Here is a 22,717-nt window from a genome sequence, read left to right on the forward strand (position 1 = left end):
AAAAAAAGCCCGTTCTCCAGCAGACTCCATGCAGGCTCCGTGAGAAGCGGGCTGCAGAGGGAGGCTGCCTGTCTCCACAGGCCTGGCGGACCCCTGGCCCCGGTCGGGGAGGTGTTTCCGGGGAGGTGTTTCAGGGACTGTGGCTTCTAGTCTGGCTGTATCATGTGACCTGCGGAGAAGACATCCCCTCTCTGGAGCTTGGGCCCATCTGTAGTGACAGGATAGTTCTCAGCCATAGCACAGGGTGTGGGAGGGGTGGCAGGGCCAGGGTGGGGTGGGGGTCCCAGTCACAACACAGGACCGGTGGGGGGGTAGGGGCAGGCCGGGGGGGTGGGGGTCCCAGTCACAGCACAGGGCCGGTGGGGGGTGGGGGCAGGGCGGGTGGGTTTGGGGCAGGGCCGGGGGGGTGGGGGTCCCAGTCACAACACAGGGCTGGTGGGGGCGTGGAGGCAGGGCCAGGATGGGGTGGGGGTCTCAGACACAATACGTGGCCTGGAGGGTTGGGGACAGGGCAGGGTGGTGGTTCCAGCCACAACAGTGCCTGGGAGGGGTGGGGGCCCAGGACAGGCAGGCCTGCGGGATTCTCCCATGGGCCATTTACAGCTGCGACTGGGCCCCAGTCCCGCCCACTCAGCCATGCTACCCTCAGTCCCCTGCCTACCAGGCATTCCTTGGGCACCACCTGTGCCCTGTCCCAGGAGGGCCCCCATCTCAGGGAGCTCATGGTCACCTGGGGTGTGGCACAGGGGCTTCATCTGAGCAAGGCTGGCACCCAGAGCTGGGCAAGAGTGGGACAAGGAGCAAGGGCGGGTTGGGGTGCGGGGAGGGGCACGGCTCCGTGCAGTGGGGTGAGGAGGGGGTGGTAGGGCGGGGGGTGTGGGGGGGCACGGCTCCGTGCATCGGGGTGAGGGGGGGGATGGGGCGGGGGGGTGGGGAATGGGAGCCCGGCCTGTGCGGGGAGCTGGGCACGAGTGCCGTCGGGGAGGGGATGAGGTGGACAGGGTGGTGTTGCTGGCTTGAGCAGGGGTCACGGGGCTCTGTGTCGAGCTCGGAGGCCCGGCCGGGCTGAGCTTGGGAAGGCGCTGCCATTGTTCCCAGACACTGGGTGATGGTTGATCCGTGCTGGGGGCTCTGGAGGTGGTGCCGCAGGTCCTGTTACCTGGGTCATGGCAGGCAGCTCGGCCTCCTCCCTGCCTGCTCCTGGGCACAGCACGGATGTGGCCCCTCGGCTCTAAGGACAGGGCTGTGACGGTCAGTCCCGGCTCCCTCCTGCTGGCTGCCCAGGGTACCTGAGTGTTTCCTGTAAATCCTCAGGCCTGGGAGCGAGGCCTGGGTGGGACCGGAAGCTGGACGTGCCCTGGGGACAGGGCTGCCGGTGACGCCTGTGCTGTCAGCAGGACGCGTGGCCAGAGAGCACGGCCCAGGCACCACGGAGCCTGGAGCAGCCGCAGAGTGTGGACAGGTGGACAGGGCCTCAGTGCCCCACGCTGCTGTAAGGAAGCACCACACGCAGAAGCATGCTGTCCTGTGATCCTGCAGGCCAGATGTCTGAGATCGAGGAGGTGGCAGGGGCAGCTGCTTCCCAGCCATGGGGGGCACCGTCCAGGCCCCCGGCTTCTGGGGCTTGCTGGCTTCACCTTGACCTTTGCCCTCGTGTTCTCATGGCACCCTCCCCGTGCACGTCTGTCTCCAAATCTCTTTTGTAAGGACATGGCCGCCCTAGGTGAGGGCCCGCCTTCATGGGGTGGGACTTCATCTCACCGAACTACCTCCGCTAGGAGTGTATCTCCAAGTGAGGTCCCGATCTGAGACAGTGGGGGTGAAGGCTTCAAACTGTGGATTTGGGGGACACGGTTTAACTCATAACGGGGGTGTTTTGTTCTCCGTGGCACTGGTGGCAGGTCCCAGGGTGCATGGTGGTGCAGAGGGTGAGGGCATCCTGGAGGCTGTGCGCACAGCCCCAGCCCACGTTGGCTGGGAAAAGTCAGCCCAGGGCAGACAGACCTCCACCTCCCAGCTGGGGTGGTGGCCTGAGGGCTTCGTTCTTCAGGCTTGATGGCGTGATGGTGGTGGTCTCCGGGACCCCCGACCAGGATGGGCCAGGGTTCCTCCTGGGTGTGAGAACCTGACAGGGGACTGCCTCAGGCCTCCAGGCCTCTGTCGACACCGTTCAGACCGTGTTCCAGGGGGCAGCACGCCCTATCCTTCCGGCCACTGAGGACTCATTCGGGGTGCAGTTCCGTCCCGGGCCTGGGAAACGCTGGGCTCCTGAGATGCTTGCAGGCCATGTGGCTGGGGGACCTCCTGGGACAGTCATTCTGGGACAGTTCCTGGGATGCCCCGCAGGCACCGGCTGTGGATGGTGGCATCATCCCATGTCCATGGATTTTCTCTGGGTTCGATGAACAGCATTCTGTGGGCACTGCCTGAAGCCAGCCCAGGGGGCCTGGAGTTGGGCTTGAAGTTGGGTGGAGGAGGGAGGAGGGAGGACGGACTCTGGCAGAGGTCAGTCCCAAAGAGCTCTGTTCAGAGTGGCAAACCTAGAAGGAGCCACACAGCCACGGCACAAAGGTGGCAGACGCCCAGGCTCCCTCCCGGTGCTTCTCGGGCATGCGAGAGCTGAGCCGGAGCCTAAGGGCCTGGGCAGGGGCAGGCGCTGTGAGCCCAGGGTGGGCCGCAGAGGCGGAGGGGCGGTGGCTCGCGGCCGGGAAGGGGCCTCTGGGGCGGCTGCCTTGGAAGGAGCCAGTTGGACTGGGTGGGAGAATGACGTGGATGCTGGCAGGCTGGTACAGTGACGCCCGCGGGCATTCGCGGGTGTCAGGGCCCACCATGAAGAGAAGGTGGAGACCGCTTGTCCGGCTGGGCTTGGGGGCCTATGACCCTCCGATTTGTGGGCCTGACTCATCTGGGGCCCGAGGCGTCTTAGGGCGGCCTCCCTACCGTGCAGTGTAGACGCCAGCGGGCCAGGGTCCCTCCCAGCACAGCGCTGACACCTGCGTTTCTTCCCACAGCCATCGTTAACCCCAAACAGCCCAAGGAGACTCCCAAAAGCTTCAGCTTCGACTACTCCTACTGGTCGCACACGTCGGTGAGCCGGGGCCCCAGGTCGGGGGAGGCGGGCAGCAGTGTGGAGCCGCGTGGCCCTCGGGGTCCCTCCGCCGCTCTGAGCCGCTCATTCCCCTCTAGCTGGGGCCAGGACCCCACCCTGCTCTCCCGGACCCTGCTCCACTCAGGGTCCTCAGCCAAGGTAGTCATGGGGGCTGCAGGGCTGAGGGGCCTTCAGCTCCCTGTGGGTGGTTTCCAGGGTCAGAGCTGTATGTCCATCCAGCTGCTGGTGACGTCTCCAGACATCCCAAAGTCAGAATGCCCAGAGCTGACCCTGGTCCTGCCTGGCATCTGTGCCCTGCGCACTGGGAGCCCAGGACACACCTGGACTCTTCTGCTTCCCCGCTCCCCATCCAGTCCACATGGGACCCTGCCCTCCACCTGCCACCTCCAGGACCCTTCTAGAAGGCAGGCAGCCTCCTCACCTAGGGCCCTCATATCTACATCTCCGAGCACCTGCCCCCCTGTAGCAGCCTCAAGGCTCCCCGCTTCTGCCCACCCCATCCAGACAGTCCTCCTTCCAGGATGACCCCCAGCCAACCATGCTGTCCCCCTGCCTAAAGCGTCCCACTGCCCTCAGGACAGTGTCCAGGTGCCGTAGCTCAGCCTTGGGTCTCTGGGCCTTGCACCCTGTGCCCTGCCCCAGCTCATCACCCCTGCTTGTCACAGTCACACGGAACTTTTGAGGTCCCACCTCTGGGACTTTGCATGGGCTGTTCCCTCTGCTGGAACCCGTTCTCCTGCCTGGCGGCCACTCTTCATTCCTCACCTGTGACAAAGAGGGCTCCTCCTCCCGGAAGCTGTCCCCCAGGCAGGATTGGATGAGGTCAGGCGACCCTCCCCGCTCTGCTGCCCTGGTACCCCCGGCTCCTTGGACACGATGGGCTGAGCCGCGGGGCAGCCAGGCTCCTGCAGCTTCGTCTCCTCCTCGTCCCCCAGCCCGAGGACATCAACTACGCCTCGCAGAAGCAGGTGTACCGGGACATCGGCGAGGAGATGCTGCAGCACGCCTTTGAGGGGTACAACGTGTGCATCTTCGCCTACGGGCAGACGGGCGCCGGCAAGTCCTACACCATGATGGGCAAGCAGGAGAAGGACCAGCAGGGCATCATCCCGCAGGCACGAGGCGGGGCGGGCGGGGCGGGCGGGGCGGGCCCAGCTGAGACTGAGCGGTCCGGGCCAGGCACCCCTGAGAGCAGCCCCCGGAGAGCAGGGACTGAGGAGGGGAAGGCCAGCTGGGTCTAGGGTAGCGCTGGGCAGGTGAGAGAGCCAGGCGTGGCCGTGAAGCTGCCAACCCAGGCCCCAGTGCGGGACGGGCTTGGCCTTGACAGGGTCCACCTAGACCGGGCAGCGGGAGAGCCGTGGCTGGGGCAGCGTGGCTGGGGGTGTGAGGGCCGGCAGTGCGGGCAGAGTGCTCAGGACAGGGGTGACCGAACACGGACACACAGCGGCTTCTCCTTTGCCATCCCCCTGGGCAGGTCTCCGGACTTCTTTGCCTGCGGAGGGAAGGGAGGTCGCTGGGGTGTCTGTGGGATGGCGGAGCCAGGGCGAGGGGCAGGCGACCCACAGGAAAGGGTCAGATATCAGCCAGGGACCCCTGAGTTAAGAGGGAGACCGCGGCTCCTTGGCTGCAGACTGCCTCAGGGCCTTTACCATGACGTGTGTGTGGCGAGGGTGCACGAGGGACCTGAGAAAGTGGACCCTGCCTGGCGCAGGGTGCCCACAGCACCCCAACGGGGGGCCCAGGGGGCAGCCCCAGCCCTCCCCTGCTGACCGTCCCCATTCCTGCAGCTCTGCGAGGACCTCTTCTCTCGGATCAATGACACCAGCAATGACAACATGTCCTACTCCGTGGAGGTAGGTCCCCTCCCCTCGGCTCCAGGGCAGGGCTGGGAAACCTGAGTGGCTGGCAGTACATTCCTCATGCCACGTGAGTGCCCACCACTGGTCTGCACACCCAGCGTGTCCCTCGCTCTTCCAAGTGCAAGACAGCGGGCCTGGGCAGGGCTCAAAGCCCCAAAGCACAGAGCGGCCAGGGGATCCCTGCCCGGCAGGGTCCTCTCCAGCAGCTGGTCTCCGTCAGGGCAGGGGCTGGCACCTCAGCGCTCAGGGCCTGGCTGTGCCTGCCATGCCCGAGGTGCCCCTGGCACGCCTGCATCCTAGAGCCCAGGATGGCCGTGGGGAGGGAGGCCACACTGACACCCCTGACTCGTGCGTGCACACGGGGCTGCAGACAGGGAGCCCTCTGCGTGTGCCCCCAGCTCAGCACGCAGTCCCCACCCCTCACTCAAGGGTCCTGATGTTGACCCCACCCCCTCATTCAGGGGTCCCCCCAGTGGCGGCCCCTGAGGGCCTGGCTCTGCCCTGCAGGTCAGCTACATGGAGATTTACTGTGAGCGTGTCCGTGACCTCCTGAACCCCAAGAACAAAGGGAACCTCCGGGTGAGGGAGCACCCGCTGCTGGGGCCCTACGTGGAGGACCTCTCCAAGCTGGCCGTCACCTCCTACAACGACATCCAGGACCTCATGGACTCAGGGAACAAGGCCAGGTGGGTCGGGGGACTCGCTGGCGCTCCCTGCCCTCCTGTCCCACCAGCTCTCCTGGGAGGAAGCCCCTTCACCTTGGGCTCGGCCCTTTTCTGTGGGGCCTGTGCATGCCCCAGTGGACGTGTGCCCTCCTGGGCCTGCACCGTTCAGGCCTGTGCCAGCCCAAGAGGCTGAGAGCTCCCCCCGTGCAGGGGACACTGTGATGTCCACGGGCTGCTCCTTCTTGGGGGTTTGCATCCTCCAGCCCGGGCACCCGCGGGGTGCTGGCAGCATCTGTGGCAGCAGCAGGGCCAGCATGCTAGGGTCGGGGTGTGCGTGGGGAGGGCGGCCGCACAGTGCCGCAGCCCTGAGCACCCCGGCTGCTTGGCCTCCGGCCTGGAAGCCTGGGTTGTCATGGCAACAGACCCTCCCCCTCCACCACCCAGGACTTCCTGAGGGTGAGGCGATGACCTCTGTCACTCTCAGCTCCTGAGGTCGGAGGTTGGGAGTCACACTCCTTGCCATACTGCACCCCCTTGGTGGCCCTACGAGGACCAGTGGGGGCATGCTATTCCTGACGAGGCCCTCAGCGAGCCCTGGCTGTCACCATGACACCGTGCTGGAGCTGGGCCCTGGGCCACTGCACGCTGTGGGCTGAGTCTTAGAAGCCTTCCCTGCGGTCCCTGGCAGGTCAGGGTGGCATTGGGACCAACCTCAGGCTACCCTTGGCAGCCTTGGGCTTCCTGTTCTGGAGGACACTGCCACTGACCTGTGCCACCTCCTGTGGGGCGCGGCAGCTCCTTGGGCTTCCCAGAGCTTCGGGTGTGGGGCGTGGTGGGGTGGGCAGTGGGTGCCCCTTCCCCTCCCACATCACAGCTCTGGAGGGCTCCTGCACAGCTGGATGCTGCATGGGCTTCTCTGTGCCCAGGAGTGGGAAGCTCCCCCAGTCACTGCTGCCCTAAAGATGCCAGGTGAGGGCTGAGGCTGTGAACACCACTGTGGGCAGGTGGCCATGGGCCCTGCTGGAGCCTTGGCAGGAGGCACCGTCAATGCCAGCCCAGGCAGGGCGGCTCCTGGGGTCTGGGGGAGCTGCCCCCCGATGGCCCGGTCCAGATGACTGGTACCACTGGTGATCTTGCACCTGGCCACGGGATGAGGGGTAACCGTGTGTGGCTTTCTGCTCCTCAGGACCGTGGCAGCCACAAACATGAATGAGACCAGCAGCCGCTCCCACGCCGTCTTCAACATCATCTTCACCCAGAAGCGCCATGACGCAGAGACCAACATCACCACAGAGAAAGTGAGTGTGCAGCACGTGGTGGTGCCACCGAGAGCAGTGGGTGGTGGTCAGGGTGGGGTGGTGGTCAGGCCTGTGGGAGCAGCACAAGGACGTCATGCCCAATGCCTGCGTGTGGGTGGTGCAGTGTCCTTATGCTGACACTGGCACCAGTTAGGGACGTCCCCAGCCCATTGCGCGCCTTGGTGGGGGTCAGCCAGGCCAGCAAGGCCCCCTCATCTCAGCAGGGGGCATCGGACACCGAGGGGAGTCCTGGTCTGTGGTGTTGCGGTGGGTGGAGAGCGTGGGGGCTGTGGAAGGCTGGGCACGGGGGGTGCTCCTGGGCTGTTGCGGTGGATGGAGAGTGTGGGGGGCTGTGGAAGGCTGGGCACGGGGGCGCTCCTGGGCTGTTGTGGTGGGTGGAGAGCGTGGGGGCTGTGGAAGGCTGGGCACGGGGGCGCTCCTGGGCTGTTGTGGTGGGCAGAGAGCGTGGGGGCTGTGGAAGGCTGGGCACGGGGGCGCTCCTGGGCTGTTGTGGTGGGTGGAGAGCGTGGGGGCTGTGGAAGGCCATCCTCTGGGCTTCGCTTCAGGCCAGGGCACAGGGATGAGTGCAGTGCGCCCGGCTGGCCCTTGGAGGGTGGCAGTGAAGGTGGGTGGTGGGCCACGGTGGGCCTGTGTCGAGGTGCTGTGGGCCCTGGTGCAGGCTGGTGGACCCGGGTCCCCCCACCCAGGCCTGACAGCCAGACCCTGGACTGGGGAGAGGGCCTCGCCCTAGGTGCCGATGTCTGCAAGCACAGAGGGGCATGTGTGCAGGGCGGTGCCACCCTGCCCACTGCCCACTGCCCCAGCCACAGAGGCCCTTCTCCCACACCTTGGCATTCTCCGTGGACCAGGCCACGGGGCCACCTCCTGGGGTCTTTGCCTGGACAGCTAGTCTAGGCTTCCCGGAGGGGCAGGGGCCGGACACCCAGCCCCTCCCTGGCCGCGTCTGACTCTGCCCCCTGCCCTCGCGCCCTGGCCGTCCAGACAACTCCCAGGGGTACCTCAGCCGCCTCTGGGTGGGGGCTCGCTCAGGCAGCTGGTGCGGAGTGCACAGCTCTGGGTGGAGTGAGGGCTGCTCAGTGCTGGATGGTGCTAGAGGGCCCCCAGGCGCATCCTCCTGACCGTACCCTTTGAAGCAGTGAGAGGGGGCTCAGGATGGCTGAGGTAGGTTGGGGGACAGACAGGGGTGAAGCTGTAGGAGGTCGGCCCAGCTGCCTGCCCCACTGCCCTCGCTAGGTGGGTACCGAGAGGGTCCTGTGGTGTCTGTGGGCAAGTCCTGCCCTGAGCTGTGGCTCAGGAGGGGGCAGGGTCTCCCACCCCAGGGCCCCCCACCCCGTTCAGGAGCCTGGCCAATGCCCGAATGGCTAGGTGCAGCCATGGGCTGTGAGGCGGCTGAGCAGGGCAGGGCCCTCCTGGAGCTGGGTTCCACTCCCACCATGGACGCTGAGCTCCGTCTGTGGACATGGGGACAGTGACAGACGCACCTCGTGGGTGCTGTGGGGAGCGAGTGTGCCCTGTGTGAAGAGCGCCCAGCGTGTGGCGGCTGTGCCCGTGATGCCCCTGGGAGGTGGCTGGGCATTCAGGCAGGGCGTGGGGAGAGCTGGGATGGAAGAGCGGGTGGAAACTGTGGGGTCGGGACTGCTGGGCCTGGGGAGGGGTGGCGCCTTGCAGAGGGGACGCTTGGCTGGGGCTCCCCCAGCGGCCCTGGAGACTTTGCCCCGGGGTCCCGGGACATCCCTCGGGTCTTGTGGCGTCTCCTGCATGTGACGCGTTTACTGTTTCAGGTGAGCAAAATCAGCCTGGTGGACCTGGCTGGGAGCGAGCGGGCCGACTCCACCGGAGCCAAGGGCACGCGCCTCAAGGTAGGGGCCAGGCTGCCGTGCGGGGCCTGCGGTGGGCCCGTGTCCACACTGGGCCTGCTCCAGGGTGGGCGGCAGGAGAGCTCTGCTGGGGTCCTGGGGGCCTGGGCCACCCCAAGGGTGAGCCTGGGGAGGGAGGGTGGGCACAGGCCAGGGCCTTGGGCCACCAGCAGCTCTGGGCTGTGCCTGGGGCACCAGGGGCCTGGCGGGACGGTGGCACACAGGTCAGGGTCCTGGAGGGACCGTGACCTCTTGTGGGCCCCGCGAACTTTGCGCCCAGAGGCTAGGTATTCCCTGGGGAAGCAGTGCTGGGTCAGGAAGGAATGGTGTCCCCTTCAGCCCGCTGGCCTGAGCGCCTGATGCTTGAGCAGTGGCTCCAGAAGCGGCTTGGGGGGACATGGGATGGTATCAGGGTTCGCATGGAGCTGAGGACAACCCTGGGGGACACGCTCCCAGCCAGAGGCTCCAGCTGGCTTCCTGCCAGGGCACCCCATACCTGTGTGGCCCCAGAGGTCAGCAGCTGGGGCGGCGGCTTGCGCCTCATAGTGCATGGTCCGTCCAGAGCAGGAGACCCCAGAGACCCTGGTGTCCCGACCCCACCATCTTCTTTGCCCACAGGAGGGGGCCAACATCAATAAGTCGCTCACCACCCTAGGCAAGGTCATCTCCGCCCTGGCTGAAATGGTGAGTGGCCCAGCCCGGCTTCTGCAGCCAGCCCCCATCTTCCCCTGTCACCCCCGTTCCCAGGCCCTGTGTCTGGGAGGTGGTGGGGTTCCAGGGAGAGCCTGGAGATGGCCCGAGTGTCACACGCTGGAGAACGGGTCGTGGCCCTGGTTTCTCCTGAGGGTGTCCGTTTCCCCACCTGTAAAGTGGGGCTGTGGACCCGTCCCCCAGTACCACCCCAGGCCTGGGCTCTAGGGGGGGGTCCCTGCCCCCGGGGAGCTGCTGTGGGGGGACCTCAGAGCAGCAGAGCCAGGGCGAGGGAGCCCGGCCGCCTGCTCTTCTGCCGCTCCGGGCCTCAGTCCCTCTGTGTCTCTTCCTTTTCAGGACTCGGGACCCAACAAGGTAAGCTGCTTCCTTCAGTCCGGGGCAGGGGAGGCGGGGGGAGGGGGAGACCCGCGGGGGGCGGGGGGCGGCGATGGGGAGGGAAGGCCGGTGGGAGGGCGGGGTCCCCCCTGCATTGGCGGTGAGGGCGCTGGGCGATGGGGAACCCGAGGGTGGATCCCGGGAAGGAGGAAAGCGGGCTGTGGGGGACGCCCCCCCCAGGCGCCTGTGTCTGTGTGGACAGGGGCGTCCGTGGTCTGGGGCGGTATGTGGGGCGGGGCAGGGGCGTGGTTTGGGGGCGGGGCGTGGCTGGTGTGGGGCGGGGTGTGGTGCGGGGGGCGGGGGCGGGGCGTGGCTGGTGTGGGGCGGGGGCGGGGCGTGGCTGGTGTGGGGCGGAGTGTGGGGCGGGGGCGGGGGCGGGGCGTGGCTGGTGTGGGGCGGGGGGCGGGGCGGGGGGCGGGGCGTGGCTGGTGTGGGGCGGGGTGTGGGGCGGGGTGTGGGGCGGGGTGTGGGGCGGGGGCGGGGTCGGGGCGTGGGTGGTGTGGGTCGGGGCGTGGTGCGGGGGGCGGGGTGGGGGGGGTGGTGTGGGGCGGGGGCGGGGGCGGGGCGTGGGTGGTGTGGGGCGGGGCGTGGGGCGGGGCGTGGGTGGTGTGGGGCGGGGCGTGGGTGGTGTGGGGGCGGGGTGTGGGGGCGGGGTGTGGGGCGGGGGCGGGGCGTGGGGTGTGTGCCGCCGCCGGGGCGAAGCCGGGGACTGCGTGGGACCCCCGTGGCAACCGTTCGGGGGGCGGGGCGGGCCCGAGGAGCTTCCCCGGGACGGGCGCGGCGGGAACGGCGCCCGCTCTGTCCGGACGGAGAGCACCGCGTGGACTCGGAGGAGCCACGTGGGGCTGCGTGAGGAGTTCTGAGTGGCCACGAACACGTGTGGGGCCGTGTGAAGAATTCCGAGGAAGCGCGTGGCTGGGTGGGAAACTGCGGAGAAGGGCGTGGCGCGCGTGGGATCCACGGGAGCAGCCTGGGGACCCGTGTGGGGGCCCGTGTGGGGACGCGTGGGTCTGCGTGCGGAGGAGGGCCTGTGTGGAGTCGCGCGTGGGGTGGGGGGAGCTGTGGCCGCCACGTGGAATTGAGAGAACAGCGGGCTCCGCGTGACGATGCTGTGGGGGGGGGCCGCGTGCGGGGCCGGGAGGGGCGTGGCGCGTGGATCCCGCGGGGCTGTGTACGCACCCAGGACCGGCCTGACGCCTCCTGCGGGGAAACGTGTCGGCAGCGTGCGGCTCCCGCTGTGTGAGGCTGCAGCCAGCCGCGGGGGACCGTGTGACCGCGGGGGCGGGGGACCGTGTGACCGCGGGGGGGGGGGGGGACCGTGTGATCACGATGGGGGGGGACCGTGTGACCGCGAGGGGGGACCGTGTGACCGCGGGGGGGGGGTACCGTGTGACCGCGGGGGGGGACCTTGTGATCACGAGGGGGGGGACCGTGTGACCGCGTGGGGGGGGACCGTGTGACCGCGTGGGGGGTTGGCGTGACTGCGGGCGGGCGCTGGGGCACCTGTGAGGAGGACTCTGAGGACTGCAAGGATGGTGGGCCTGGGAGAAGCCACGGGGAGGCGCCCAGCCCTGCATGCGGACTCAGAGCAGCTGGAGAGAGTGAGGCGGTGTGTGGGGGCCTGGGGCCGCCTGTGGGCTGCGTGTAACGGTGTGTGTGGGGCTGTGTGTGTGGGGCTGTGTGTGTGGGGCTGTGTGTAGGGGGCTGTGTGTGGGGCTGTGTGTGTGGCTCTGTGTGTGTGGACCTGTGTGGGGAACTGTGTGGGGAACTTGGTAGGGAGCTGGGTGGGGAATTGGGTGGGGAGTTGTGTGTGTGTGCGTAGCTGTGTGTGGGGCTGTGTGTGTGGGGCTGTGTGTGTGGGGCTGTGTGTGGGGGGCTGTGTGGGGACCTGGGTGGGGAATTGGGTGGGGAGCGGTACGGGATTGCGTGAGGGAACCGTGTGGAGCTGTCTGTGGGGCCACAGGAGGCACTGTGGGAAATTCTGTTGAAAGCGTGTGGGAATTGCTTGGGGCAGGGCATGCTCGTGTGGGGACCCATGTGAGGGCTCTGTGGAGCTGGAGCTGTGCATAGACTCTGAGGACCCAGGGAAACACAGCTTCTTATGATTCTCCAAGCAACTTTTCAGTCTCAGCCACAACCCCTTACACGGTGCTGCACACGTGTCCCCAAAAAGTTTCTCAGTTCCTCAAACAGTTCCTTACACACAGTTCCCGCACTGGTTCCCACACACCCCCATGGTTCCCACACTCCCCACACCGGTTCTCACTCTGCTCCACGCTGGTTCCCACATTCCCCACACCACTTCCCACACTCCCCCACTGTTCCCGCACTTCCCACACCAGTTCCCACATTGCTCCACGCTGGTTCCCACACTCCCCTACACAAGTTCCCATATTACCCCACACTCCCCACACCGCTCCTCACACTGCTCCACACTGGTTCTCACACTCCCCACACTGGTTCCCACACTCCCTCCATGGTTCCCACACTCCCCCCATGGTTCCCACACTCCCCACACCAGTTCCCACACTTCCTCACACAGCTTCGTCGTTTTTCATGCAGCCACAGCTTCCTCCCAGTTCCTCACAGGTTCCCATGCGGCTCCACACACAGGGGTGGGAAGCTGTGTGAACAGGAGAAAGCATGTGAAATGGGGTGGGGAGCTGTGTGAATTTGGAGGAGGCATGTAGAATGGGGCGGGGTGCTGTGTGAACTGGGAGGAGGCATGTAGAATGGGGCAGGGAGCTGTGTGAACTGGGAGGAAGCGTGTGGAATGGGGTGGGGAGGGAGCTGGTGGGACCTGGAAGGAAGAATGTGGGATGGGGCGGGGAGCTGCATGAACTGGAAGGAAGCGTGTGGAACGTGGCGGGGAGCTGTGTGAACTGGTAGGAAGTATGTGGAATGGGGTGGGGAGCTGTGTGAACTGGGAGGAAGCGTGTGGAACGTGGCAGGGAGCTGTGTGAACTGGGAGGAAGTATGTGGAATGCGGCAGGGAGCTGTGTGGACTGGGAGAAAGCATGTGGAATGTGGCGGGGAGCTGTGTTAACCAGGAGGAAGTATGTGGAACATGGCGGGGAGCTGTGTGAACGGGGAGGAAGCTTGTGGAATGGGGTGGGGAGCTGTGTGAACTGGGAGGAAGCTTGTGGAATGCGGCGGGGAGCTGTGTGGAGTGGGAGGAAGTATGTGGAATGGGGTGGGGAGCTGTGTGAACTGGGAGGAAGCGTGTGGAATGCGGCGGGGAGCTGTGTGGGGACTGGGGCAGAGCAGAAGGGGTTTTCAGGGGCTGTGTGGGTGCTGTGGGGACCGGACTCAGAAGTGCATCTGCGTGTGTGGAACATTGCGGGAGCTGTGGGTGCCCGTGGGACTCTGAGAAGCGAGGATTGTGCGAGGGATCACGTAGGGAGCCGCGTGAGGCAAAGTTTGAGGAACGCAGGAAACTTTCTGGCGGCTGCGAGGCACTGTGAGATCGAGTGTGTCAGGGGCCGTGAAGATTTGCGTGTGGAGAAGTGTGAAGAACACGTGTGTAACGAGGCCCTGTGTAGCGATCGCTGAGGATTGGGTGGAACTGTTAAACCGTGAAAGAATTGCGCGTGGGAACTTGCGGGAAGCCACGAGGAACGGTGTGAGGAGCCCCACGCTCCCCGAGGTCGCCGTGCGGCCGGAGTCCGATTCGCAGTGACATCTGCGTTCCTTAGTGGAGGGAGGAAGGGAGCTGAGGATCAGGGCAAGCAGCCCTTTGGGGCAATGCGAAGCTGGATGGGGAGGTGGGAGGGGCGGAGGGACTGTGTGGTGACCCGCCAGCAGCTCTCCGAGGGCTGTGTGTGGGACTGAGGACACGTGGAAGCCGCGTGGGAACCGCAGGACTGGCCGTGTGAGGGACCCTGCCACGGACTGCGAAGGAGACTTTCGAAGGAGCCTGGGGAGAGGGTTTTCGAGGAACTGGTTGAGGAACTGCCTGGAGCAGGGAGTGCGGGCAGAGGCTGGCCGGCCTGAGGCTCTGCTCCCTGCTTGTCGGGAGGGGCTTGGCCGAGCTCTGACGGGCAGCAGCGGGTGGGTCCTCAGCAGGGCTCATAGCGCCCGCTTTAGCCAAGGACTGGTGCTCAGGCCATTCGCGCTGCATGAAGGGTAGGCAGGGACACGGTGGCCTGGGGTGGCCGTCAGGGTAGAAGGTCAGCGTTGCACTGACCCAGGCTTGAGACAGTGGAGGCTGGGGAGGCGGAGGGGGACAGCAGGGTGGTCCTGGGAGATGGCCCACTGGACAGGGAGGCCGCGAGGGACCAGGAAACCCAGGGGCTGCTGGCTCCTTGCTGACCTGGCTGAGTGGACGTTTACGTGGAAACAAGAAATATGGCGGAGAATTCACCCTCAGGAATTAGAAAATCAAAACCAAACTAGAAATAGAGTTTGTTCCTGCCAAGTTTCCAAAGAGAAAAGAAAGCCGTCGTGCTGCGGAGCTGCCAGACGGGCACCCCGAAACCCGAGCGCAGAGAGGTCGGGGCGGCATTCTGGAGCCGCTCAGACAGGGAGTCTCAGGAGCTTCGCCGTTTCCCGCGCCCTGTGGGCTGGTGGAGCCTTCCAGGGGTTGTCTTCGAGAGCAGCGGTGACTGTGTGTGCCCAGCCCTCGAGGTGGCTTCTGTGGGCGTGTCCCTGGGTACAGGCTCCAGGGCCAGGGGCCTTTCCTCGAGGCCCAGCAGGTGCTTCATAAGCCAGTGCACACAGAAACTGGTAGACGTTGGGAGTCCCTGAAATCCACAGTTAGTGGGATCAGTCAGTCAGTCAGAGTGCCCATGAGAAGCAACTCCGGCAGCCGTGACGTGGATGGAGTTCATGTTTTGAGGAACTGTTATTTACCTTAATAGAGGAATAAAGAGCCAAAGAGATGGCAAGAGCCTGGAGGGTGCCTGGTTCTGGGGACAGGCGCTGGAGGAGGGCCCGGGAGCTGGCTTCTGCAGGCCGGCGGGGAGAGGGCAGGTGAACGCCGGGTGGAGGGGGTAGGCTGGTGGGGAGGTAAGTGTGGCTGAGGTCACAGGCCCGGAGGCCACATCTAGTTGTGAGGACTCTTCCCTTTGGTCAGAAGGAGTCGCTGATGGTGTTTAAGGAGGAGCCTTGGGCTCAGATGGGCCCTTCAGACAGGGCAGAGGGGGACACACTTGCCATCAGCGCTCCTGGCTTGCGTCCAGCTGGGTGGCCCAGACACAGCCAGGGTGGAGGAGGGGGGAACTTGAGGGAGGTGCTCACAAGTCCATGACCCGCCTGGAGGGGGCCTCTGGGGTGGCACCCTGGGGTCTGCGCAGGCAGAGGCCTGGGCGGCCTGCGAACGTGTCCAGCCCAGCCTCCGGCTTTGGGGAACCACGTGGCAGGGCCTGCTCGGGCTCCTCCCTTTCCCTTCCTCTCCAATGGGCCTAGCTTGACCTTGAATGTTCCTCCCCCACAGAACAAGAAAAAGAAGAAGACAGATTTCATTCCTTACCGAGACTCCGTGCTGACCTGGCTCCTCAGGGAAAACCTGGGTGAGAACCCGCGGATCTGCCTGTCCCCAGGGCTCTCATCCCACCCTCTTCCCACCTGAGGGGGTGCCCAGTCACCAGGGGGCCTCTCACGCTGTCTCAGCTGAGGCCGGGAGGTGAACCTGGAGGGTCCAGTCAGTTCGTGGCCCTTCTGAAGGGCCTGGGGCAATGGCCAGTAGTGGGTTAACGGAGCAAGTGTGGGGACCAGGACGGCCCAGGGGGCGCACAGCCCACACGTGCCTGTGTCCGTGGTCCTGGGTCAGGTGGGCTGTGACCCCCTTCTCTGGGCCTTGCTTTTCCCTACCTGTAATGGGGGCTTGGGACTTGATCTGGGAGCGCTGCTTGCTGGGTTCTGAGGGGCTGTCATGAGCCTCCTCCCCGTCTGAGTTCTGAGCAGTGGTAGATGGGGAGGCGGGGATTGAAATGCACCCACCGCTGATCCCGGCCCTCCCTGAATGACCTTAGAGTCCTCCTCAGCTGCACTGACAGCTGAGAGGCTGGTGCCCAGGGAGGTAACCTGCGTCTTGAGCCTGGTGAACATAGATGACGGGGGGTCTCGGGCCTCCCTTGGCTGCATGGCTGAGGTGTGCAGAGCCCTGGCTGATCAGATCACCTCTGCACCCCACAACTAGCCAGGCTGCTCCCCAGCTCAGGCCAGCATTGCGAACTGCCCCAGGCCTGCCTGGTGGAGAAGCAGGTGGATGGGCCTCGCTGAGCGAGGACGAAAGTGTGTTCCTTCACCTGAGATGCAGGCTGGGAAGGAGCCCCCTGCTCCAGGCACACCCAGGTTCGGCCCCAGGGTGGGGGCAGGGGAGTCCTCCCACGGAGGCTTTTCTTTGGTACCTGTGGCTTGTGCCCAGTGCTTCACACTGTCCCCTCAGGCCATATGGGGACTCTCCAGGGACCCATGCCCTGGGAACATGGCCCCAAGGACACACAGGTCCCTGGGGTCAAGCAGGCAAAGTCATCTGTCCAGACTTGAGCACCGGGAGGCGGCAGTCCCAAGGGCTGGGTGGACTCAGTGGTGACCTTGTCCGATGGCTGAGGCCACCCCGACCGGATTCCCTGAGAAGGAACAGTCTGTCCCTCACACCGCACATTACGCATGCTGGGATCCGGGTAACATGGGCCAGGAATCCGATGATAAATACCGAGAAAACTGTTTCAAATGAAAACGGTGGAAGTGCGTGAGAAGATTACGGACCGTAGGCGGTCTCCGTCTCAGAGGAAAGGCCTTAAGACCCGCCACGACTTGCCTCTGCTTTGGGGGAAAGATGGCCTGATTGTCGCAAAGTGCCCCAGACGTGAGGAGAGCACCGGAAGTAGTGGGGTGCCTGGTGCAGAGGGGAGGAGGCAGTCGAGGAAGCCGGGGTCCTGCTGTTGTCTGTGTTCATGGGGGTGTGAGCCCAGCCTCAGTTTACCTCTCTGGGCCTCAGCCTCCCCATCTGCAGATGTGGGGGGAGGGAGCGAACAGGCATAGCACTGGGGCCTAGACCCTTCTCTGGGCACAACCTGGTCTTCTGCCCACAGGCGGTAACTCCAGGACAGCTATGGTGGCAGCCCTGAGCCCTGCAGACATCAACTACGACGAGACTCTCAGCACGCTGAGGTGAGTTCTCTGGGGAGGCAGGCTCTGCCTCCGCCCACTGGTCTTGGGGGGCGGATCCTCCTGTGTTTGAATTGGGAGCGTCAGTGAGCAGGGGCGACTCTTTTTGGGGGGGGTTATCCTGGACTGTGTGAGGCTGGAAGGGACTGTTTCTGGGCCTCCCGCGCCTGCACGGGCCCTGTCCCATTCTCTCCATGGAGCCTTTGGGGTGTGCTTTGGGGCTGCAGGCAGCCCGGGGCCCTGTGGCTCCAGACTGGGAGAGCTGTGCCTGTGGGCAAAGCAGTTAGTTGACACTCACCTGGCAGCCGGGGAGCCGTTGGAGATTTTTAGATGGCAAAGGGGGCATAGGTGTGTCTTACGGGCAGGGCGGGCACCAGGGGTGGTGCCAGGAGCCTGGGCCCCGGCTGTGCTGGACGCTGCCTGGTGGCTTGGGTGGTGGCCTCTCCCCTGTTTTGACCCTGCACCACCAGCGCTTCAGAGAAGCAAAGGGCGTGTGTCCCAGGGAAGGCTGGTGTACTTGCTGGCAGTGCGGACGTGCGCGTCGGCCGATGCGGCGTGGGCAGAAGCCTGCGTACACGGAGATGTTCTCACACTTTTCCCATTGGACTTTCTCCCTCTATCCCGAAACAACTGGGGGTGAGGACACCACCCTGTCCCTGCTCTCCTGGGCCTCAGTTTCCCCACGTGGGTGAGCTGGAACTGGGTGACCTCACCTGTACGTCTCCTCTGGCCTGTGGCCCCACGTGCTCTCCCCAGCGACTTCCCACTCCGTGCCAGGCTGTGCTGGCTCGGGTCCACCCCTGGCTCGGCTGCTGAGCCTGAAAGGCTGGGTCTTGGGCAGGACTCCAGGCACCCTTGGGACCTGCCAGGCACGGCCCTGCCCTGCGCACAGCCCCACAGCCCCCTTTGCCGCCCAGGTATGCCGACCGGGCCAAGCAGATCCGCTGTAACGCCGTCATCAACGAGGACCCCAACAACAAGCTGATCCGCGAGCTGAAGGATGAGGTGACCCGGCTGCGCGACCTGCTGTACGCCCAGGGTCTCGGCGACATCACCGACAGTGAGTGCCTGGCCAGCCTGCCCGGACAGGGTGTGGGGCCTCAGGCTCGGGGGCCTCGCAGGGCGTCACGTCCTCTCTCCTGGGGCCACCGCTCTGCTGGCCGCGCCTTGGGCTGGGGCGGCTCCAAGCTGCTCCCAGAGCCCCTTGGGGCCAAATCCCTGTCCCTGCTCTGTGTTCCTGGGCAGAACTGCCTCTGGGAGGGAGGCAAGGTGGGGGCCCTGGACAAGGGCGTTTCCTGGCCTCGGCCTGGAGGGTGCCGCATGGTTTGGGTTTGGTGCAGATGTGAGTGGGCCGAGACAGCTCCCCTGGAAGTCCCACAGGCAGGCTGTGGGTGCTGGGGTCACGGCAGGCCCCATGTTCTGGAGCTGGAGACCTTCACCACCCCGCTCACGGCCATGCACGCACTGCTGGCCACCCTGGCCTGTGAAGGGTGTGCCTGACCCTCTGGACAAACCTGTTCTTCTGTTTCTCTGTCTCTCCCCCTCCCCCACGCTCCCTTCCCCCGTAGCCAACACTGTGCCTGGAGGACCCAAATGTGTGTATTCCCTCTGCTGCCCTCTGCATCTCTGCTTCCGCCCCAGCCAGCATGGGGGCCTAGGGCAGCACGGGCAGGGAGGAGTGAGCCCAGGGCACCTGCTCTGCTTTCTGCTCCTTTTGGGGGCAGAAAGCACTGCTCTCCCTCGGCCCCAGGGCCTGCTGGTAGACGTGGGATTCTCTCTGCCTCTGAGCCCACACCCTGACTCACTCCCGTCCACATGGTCTAGATGGGAATCAAGGCGTGGGGGAGTCGGGGTGCAGCTGCGGCCTTCTCAGGCTCCAAGTGGCCGGGTCAGGCCTCTGAGCCTCTGTGCCCCGAGGCCTGCGAAGGTCAGGATATCAGCACCAAAGGGCCAGAGCGCTGGAGGCACTGACCTGTCCCCAGCTCTTAGCTCCAGCCTCCTTATGCTAGGCCGTTTCTCTAGCTGACCTGACCCCACACGCCCAGACCCTCCACTCCGGAAGTGCCACGAGCCTCAGCTTTCACTGCGATGCTGCTAAATCCCACTCGCCTCTGTGCCTCCTGGGCTTGGCTGTGGCTCCACGGGGCCGGGCACCTCCTGAGCCTGGCTGCGGGCACCCTCCGGCTCCCCACGCCCGTGTCCGCTGCTTATTGCTGCTCTGCTGTGTGTTTGCTTCTGCTAAGAGACCCCTGGCACTGCCCGCTCCAGGGATGTCACGGCCCCACCCTCCGGGCCTTAGGGGCATGTGAGCGTAGGTGGGAGGGTGAGCGCCTCATGGTGGCGGGGAAGGGTGTCCCCAGAGGGTCCATGTTCGCCTCCTCCATGATGGTCTCTGGGCTAATGTCCACGTCGGTGGCTGAACGGTTAGTGCAGCCTGGCCCCACAGCTCAGGGCTGTGTGCTGTCCCACAGCGGGCTGAGGGGTGGAAGGACGGCGTGGGTCTGTACGGTGCGCTGCCGGGTGCCGGTGCAAGCCACTGAACAGGGCGGGAAGACGCACGGTTGACAGGCTTCCAGCCTCCAGATGCGCCTGGAGTGCAGCTCGGGATAGCCAGACACCTGGCAGGGGGGTGCGGGGGAGCTCCAGGATGCCCAGGGCTGTGTCACGCTGCTGCTGGGGAGGGCAGGCTTGGGGGGCAGGTGGGCACGTGGGTGCCACTGCCGGTCGGGTCCCATCAGAGGCGAGGGGTGGCAGGAAGGCCTTGCATGCGCTTGTCCTGGGCCGGCAGGGCTGCTGTGCTGCGCTGTGGTTTGTGTCTTGCCTTCTCTGGGCCCCACCTCTTACTTTTCCCATCTTCGTCTTTTTTCTCTCCCTCCCTGTCTGTCTGCCTGCCCTGCCCCTCCTCATAGACGTGTCCGACCTTGAGAACAATAACCTTAACCGTGGCGGGACGGTGAATCCAGCCCCTGACCCTCTCTCCACAGTGACCAACGCCTTGGTGGGCATGAGCCCCTCGTCCTCACTCTCAGCCCTGTCCAGCCGTGCAGCCTCCGTGTCCAGCCTCCACGAGCGCATCTTGTTCGCCCCGGGCAGCGAGGAGGCCATCGAGAGGCTGAAGGTGAGGGCACCGCATGGGGCTCGGGGTGGCAGCCCTGGGAGTGGGGGCTTGGAGGGGCGAGAGCCCCTTGCCTCCTGGGCATAGCCCGCCCTCGTGGGGCCGTCACGGAGGACCTGCGGGAGCCTCTGGCGTGTGGCACACAGGTGCTCTGTGCCTGGCCTGTCCCCAGACCACCCCCAGCAGCCAAGGCCGCCAGTTCACTTGGGCGTCCCCAGGCGGGGGTCTGCACGATACTCAGCCGCCAGACAGGAAACGCCCTGTGGGTCCCTAGACATGGGTGTCTGGATGGCCTGTGTCCCACCCGGGCCAGGCCTGGAGCAGGGAAGCTCTAAGCATGAACGCCCAGGATGGAGACTCCTTCCATCAAGTCTTTCATTGTGAGTGGGCGCTTGCTCAAGGAGCAGTGCGCTGGCTGGCGTCCGTGGGTAGAGAGGATCTCGTCCCCCTCGCAGTGGGTGGATGGCATCTGTGGGTGGAGGGGGACCCCACAGTGCCCCTCCACTGGCGACAGCGCCGGGTCACAGCGGCTTCCTGCCTGGCGTCCCACAGAACTGCACCCCCTGAGAAGGGCTGCGACTGTGGTGCAGGCTCCTGAGCCCCCCCAGGCATCCTGTGTTCTCACCTGCACAGCTGCCTGGGAACAGTCACCACCCCCACTATCCCCGGTCTGGCGTGTTCCCTGGCACCCAGCAATGGATCGGGGCGTTTTAGGGTTCCAGTCACAGGCCCCTCGGTGAACGGCTGTGCAGGGGCCGGGTGAGCTGCATGCCTGGAGACTGAGGGGCTGAGGGGAAAGGCAGACACCCCACTGAGGCGTGTGAGGAAGCAGATTGGGGTGGGGTGGGCCCCATGAGCCTGGAGCAGAGGGCCCTCGTGGGGTGTTAGGGTCCCGCCGGGGTGTCGGAGTCCCGCTGGGGTGTCGGGGTCCCGCGGGGTGTCGGGGTCCTGCGGGGTGTCGGGGTCCCGCCGGGGTGTCGGAGTCCTGCTGGGGTGTCGGGGTCCCGCCGGGGTGTCAGGGTCCCGCCGGGGTGTCAGGGTCCCACTGGGGTGTTGGGTGCCACTGGGCTTTGGGTGGAAGAAGCAGGAGAGACCAGGCTGCTGCTGGGCGTCGTTGTCCGTGTCCTGAAGAGGGGCGAGCGCCGGGCTCCGGGCAGCCGTCAGGATGGCTGCGTCTTAGGAGCTGAGGCTCAGCGTCTGCGAGGAGCATTTGCTTCTCATTTCCCCCCAGATTCGTCACGTGTTTCCTCCGTTTTCTCGAGTGTGTCTAAGGGAAAGACGCACATTCTCTGAGCGCCACCTTGGTCCTCTGGATGCACCCATGCCTCCATTGTGCTCTCCCCGGCCCCAGCCCCGGCAGCTCACTGTGCTCTGCCTCAATCCCCAGGAAACAGAGAAGATCATAGCTGAGCTCAACGAGACCTGGGAGGAGAAGCTGCGGCGGACGGAAGCCATCCGGATGGAGAGGTGTGCGGCGGGGAAACTGAGGGCCGGGGAGGGGCGCAGCCAGCACAAACCCTGGGCAGGATGAATACTGGGCCCTGCCCTCCAGTATTGGGCACCTGCACCCTGGGTAGCCACATCCCAGCCCGGGGCATACCTGTTCCCTCACCCCCAGTGACCCCTACTGCTGGCTGCTGGCCACCGAGGCCCGATAGACCTGATCCCCGTCCATAGTGCAGAGGGGTGGATCTCATCGGCAGATGCCCCCACCCACTGACCACATGGACCACGCATGGGCGTCACCCAAGCTACGGTGGCCACAGGCCTGCTGCCCACGTTGGTCAGCTAGGCCCGAGGCCAGGAAGCCTCGTGGAGCTTGTGCTGACTCAGCTCTGTTCCTCCAGGGAAGCCCTGCTGGCCGAGATGGGCGTGGCCATGAGGGAGGATGGTGGTACCTTGGGCGTCTTCTCTCCCAAAAAGGTAGGAGTGGTCCCAGTTCTGTGGCACTGCCCTGATCTGAACAGGACCTGAACAGGGGGCCTCTGGCCCTGCGCGCTGGGCTGTGAAGCGCACCCACAGGCACACTTGGCTTTTTGCGGGAAAACTGGTCCCCACATTCTCATGGTGGGGTGTCCTGGTGGCTTTGATAGGTCAGATAGGTCTCGTCGTGGCCTGGGGTGTGGACCGGGCTCCCCAAGGTCAGAGCAAAGCTGTGGAGCCAACACCCAGTCTGGAGACTGAGGCACGTAGGGCTGTGCCTGGCCTGGAGTCCGTGCTGCTCGCAGAGAGCTGGGTGACAGCTGCCTCCTGGGGGCTCAGCTGGAGTCAGGTCTGACTGTTCCAGCAGGGACCCATCTTCTCGCCCCAGTCGAAGCCGAAGGGGTCTTTCGGGGTGGGGGGCCTCGAATGGCACAGAGCCCCTGTGCAGCTGCCTCAGAGTGTACGTGGCCCCGGTGCCCCCATCCAGCAGCCTAGGTAGGGCTGGGTCTCTCCTGTGATTCTAGTCCCCAGACTCCACACACACACCACGAAGATGGCCAGGGGAGTGGAGCTCCTTAGAAGCTGAGCTCTGGCTGGCAGGGTGGGGTGCTGGCGGGTGGCTCCCTGGGCCTGCCTTGGGCTGGGCCCACTCTGGACATTGCTCATCTGATG

At 65.6% G+C, this 22,717-nt stretch overlaps 1 protein-coding gene across 20 annotated transcripts in view; it reads left to right on the plus strand.

Annotated features, from left to right (window-relative positions):
• KIF1A (kinesin family member 1A) overlaps positions 1-22,717 on the plus strand; it is a 100,246-nt gene that overhangs the window by 24,176 nt on the left and 53,353 nt on the right. For 9 of the 20 annotated variants that reach the window (XM_074398744.1, XM_074398746.1, XM_074398742.1 and 6 more), the window contains exons 3-17: positions 3,012-3,088; positions 4,045-4,224; positions 4,897-4,962; positions 5,476-5,654; positions 6,820-6,931; positions 8,734-8,811; positions 9,427-9,492; positions 9,856-9,873; positions 15,329-15,404; positions 16,932-17,010; positions 17,925-18,067; positions 18,576-18,602; positions 19,917-20,125; positions 21,510-21,589; positions 21,970-22,045. In XM_074398744.1, the coding sequence (XP_074254845.1) occupies positions 3,012-3,088; positions 4,045-4,224; positions 4,897-4,962; positions 5,476-5,654; positions 6,820-6,931; positions 8,734-8,811; positions 9,427-9,492; positions 9,856-9,873; positions 15,329-15,404; positions 16,932-17,010; positions 17,925-18,067; positions 18,576-18,602; positions 19,917-20,125; positions 21,510-21,589; positions 21,970-22,045 (1,466 nt within the window). The remainder of the gene's footprint in view (positions 1-3,011; positions 3,089-4,044; positions 4,225-4,896; positions 4,963-5,475; positions 5,655-6,819; positions 6,932-8,733; positions 8,812-9,426; positions 9,493-9,855; positions 9,874-15,328; positions 15,405-16,931; positions 17,011-17,924; positions 18,068-18,575; positions 18,603-19,916; positions 20,126-21,509; positions 21,590-21,969; positions 22,046-22,717) is intronic. The other 11 variants (XM_039469599.2, XM_039469600.2, XM_039469607.2 and 8 more) reach the window with 2 other exon arrangements.

Source organism: Saimiri boliviensis, chromosome 5 (genome assembly GCF_048565385.1).
Source record: "Saimiri boliviensis isolate mSaiBol1 chromosome 5, mSaiBol1.pri, whole genome shotgun sequence".
In the NCBI taxonomy this organism is placed as follows: Eukaryota; Metazoa; Chordata; class Mammalia; order Primates; family Cebidae; genus Saimiri; species Saimiri boliviensis.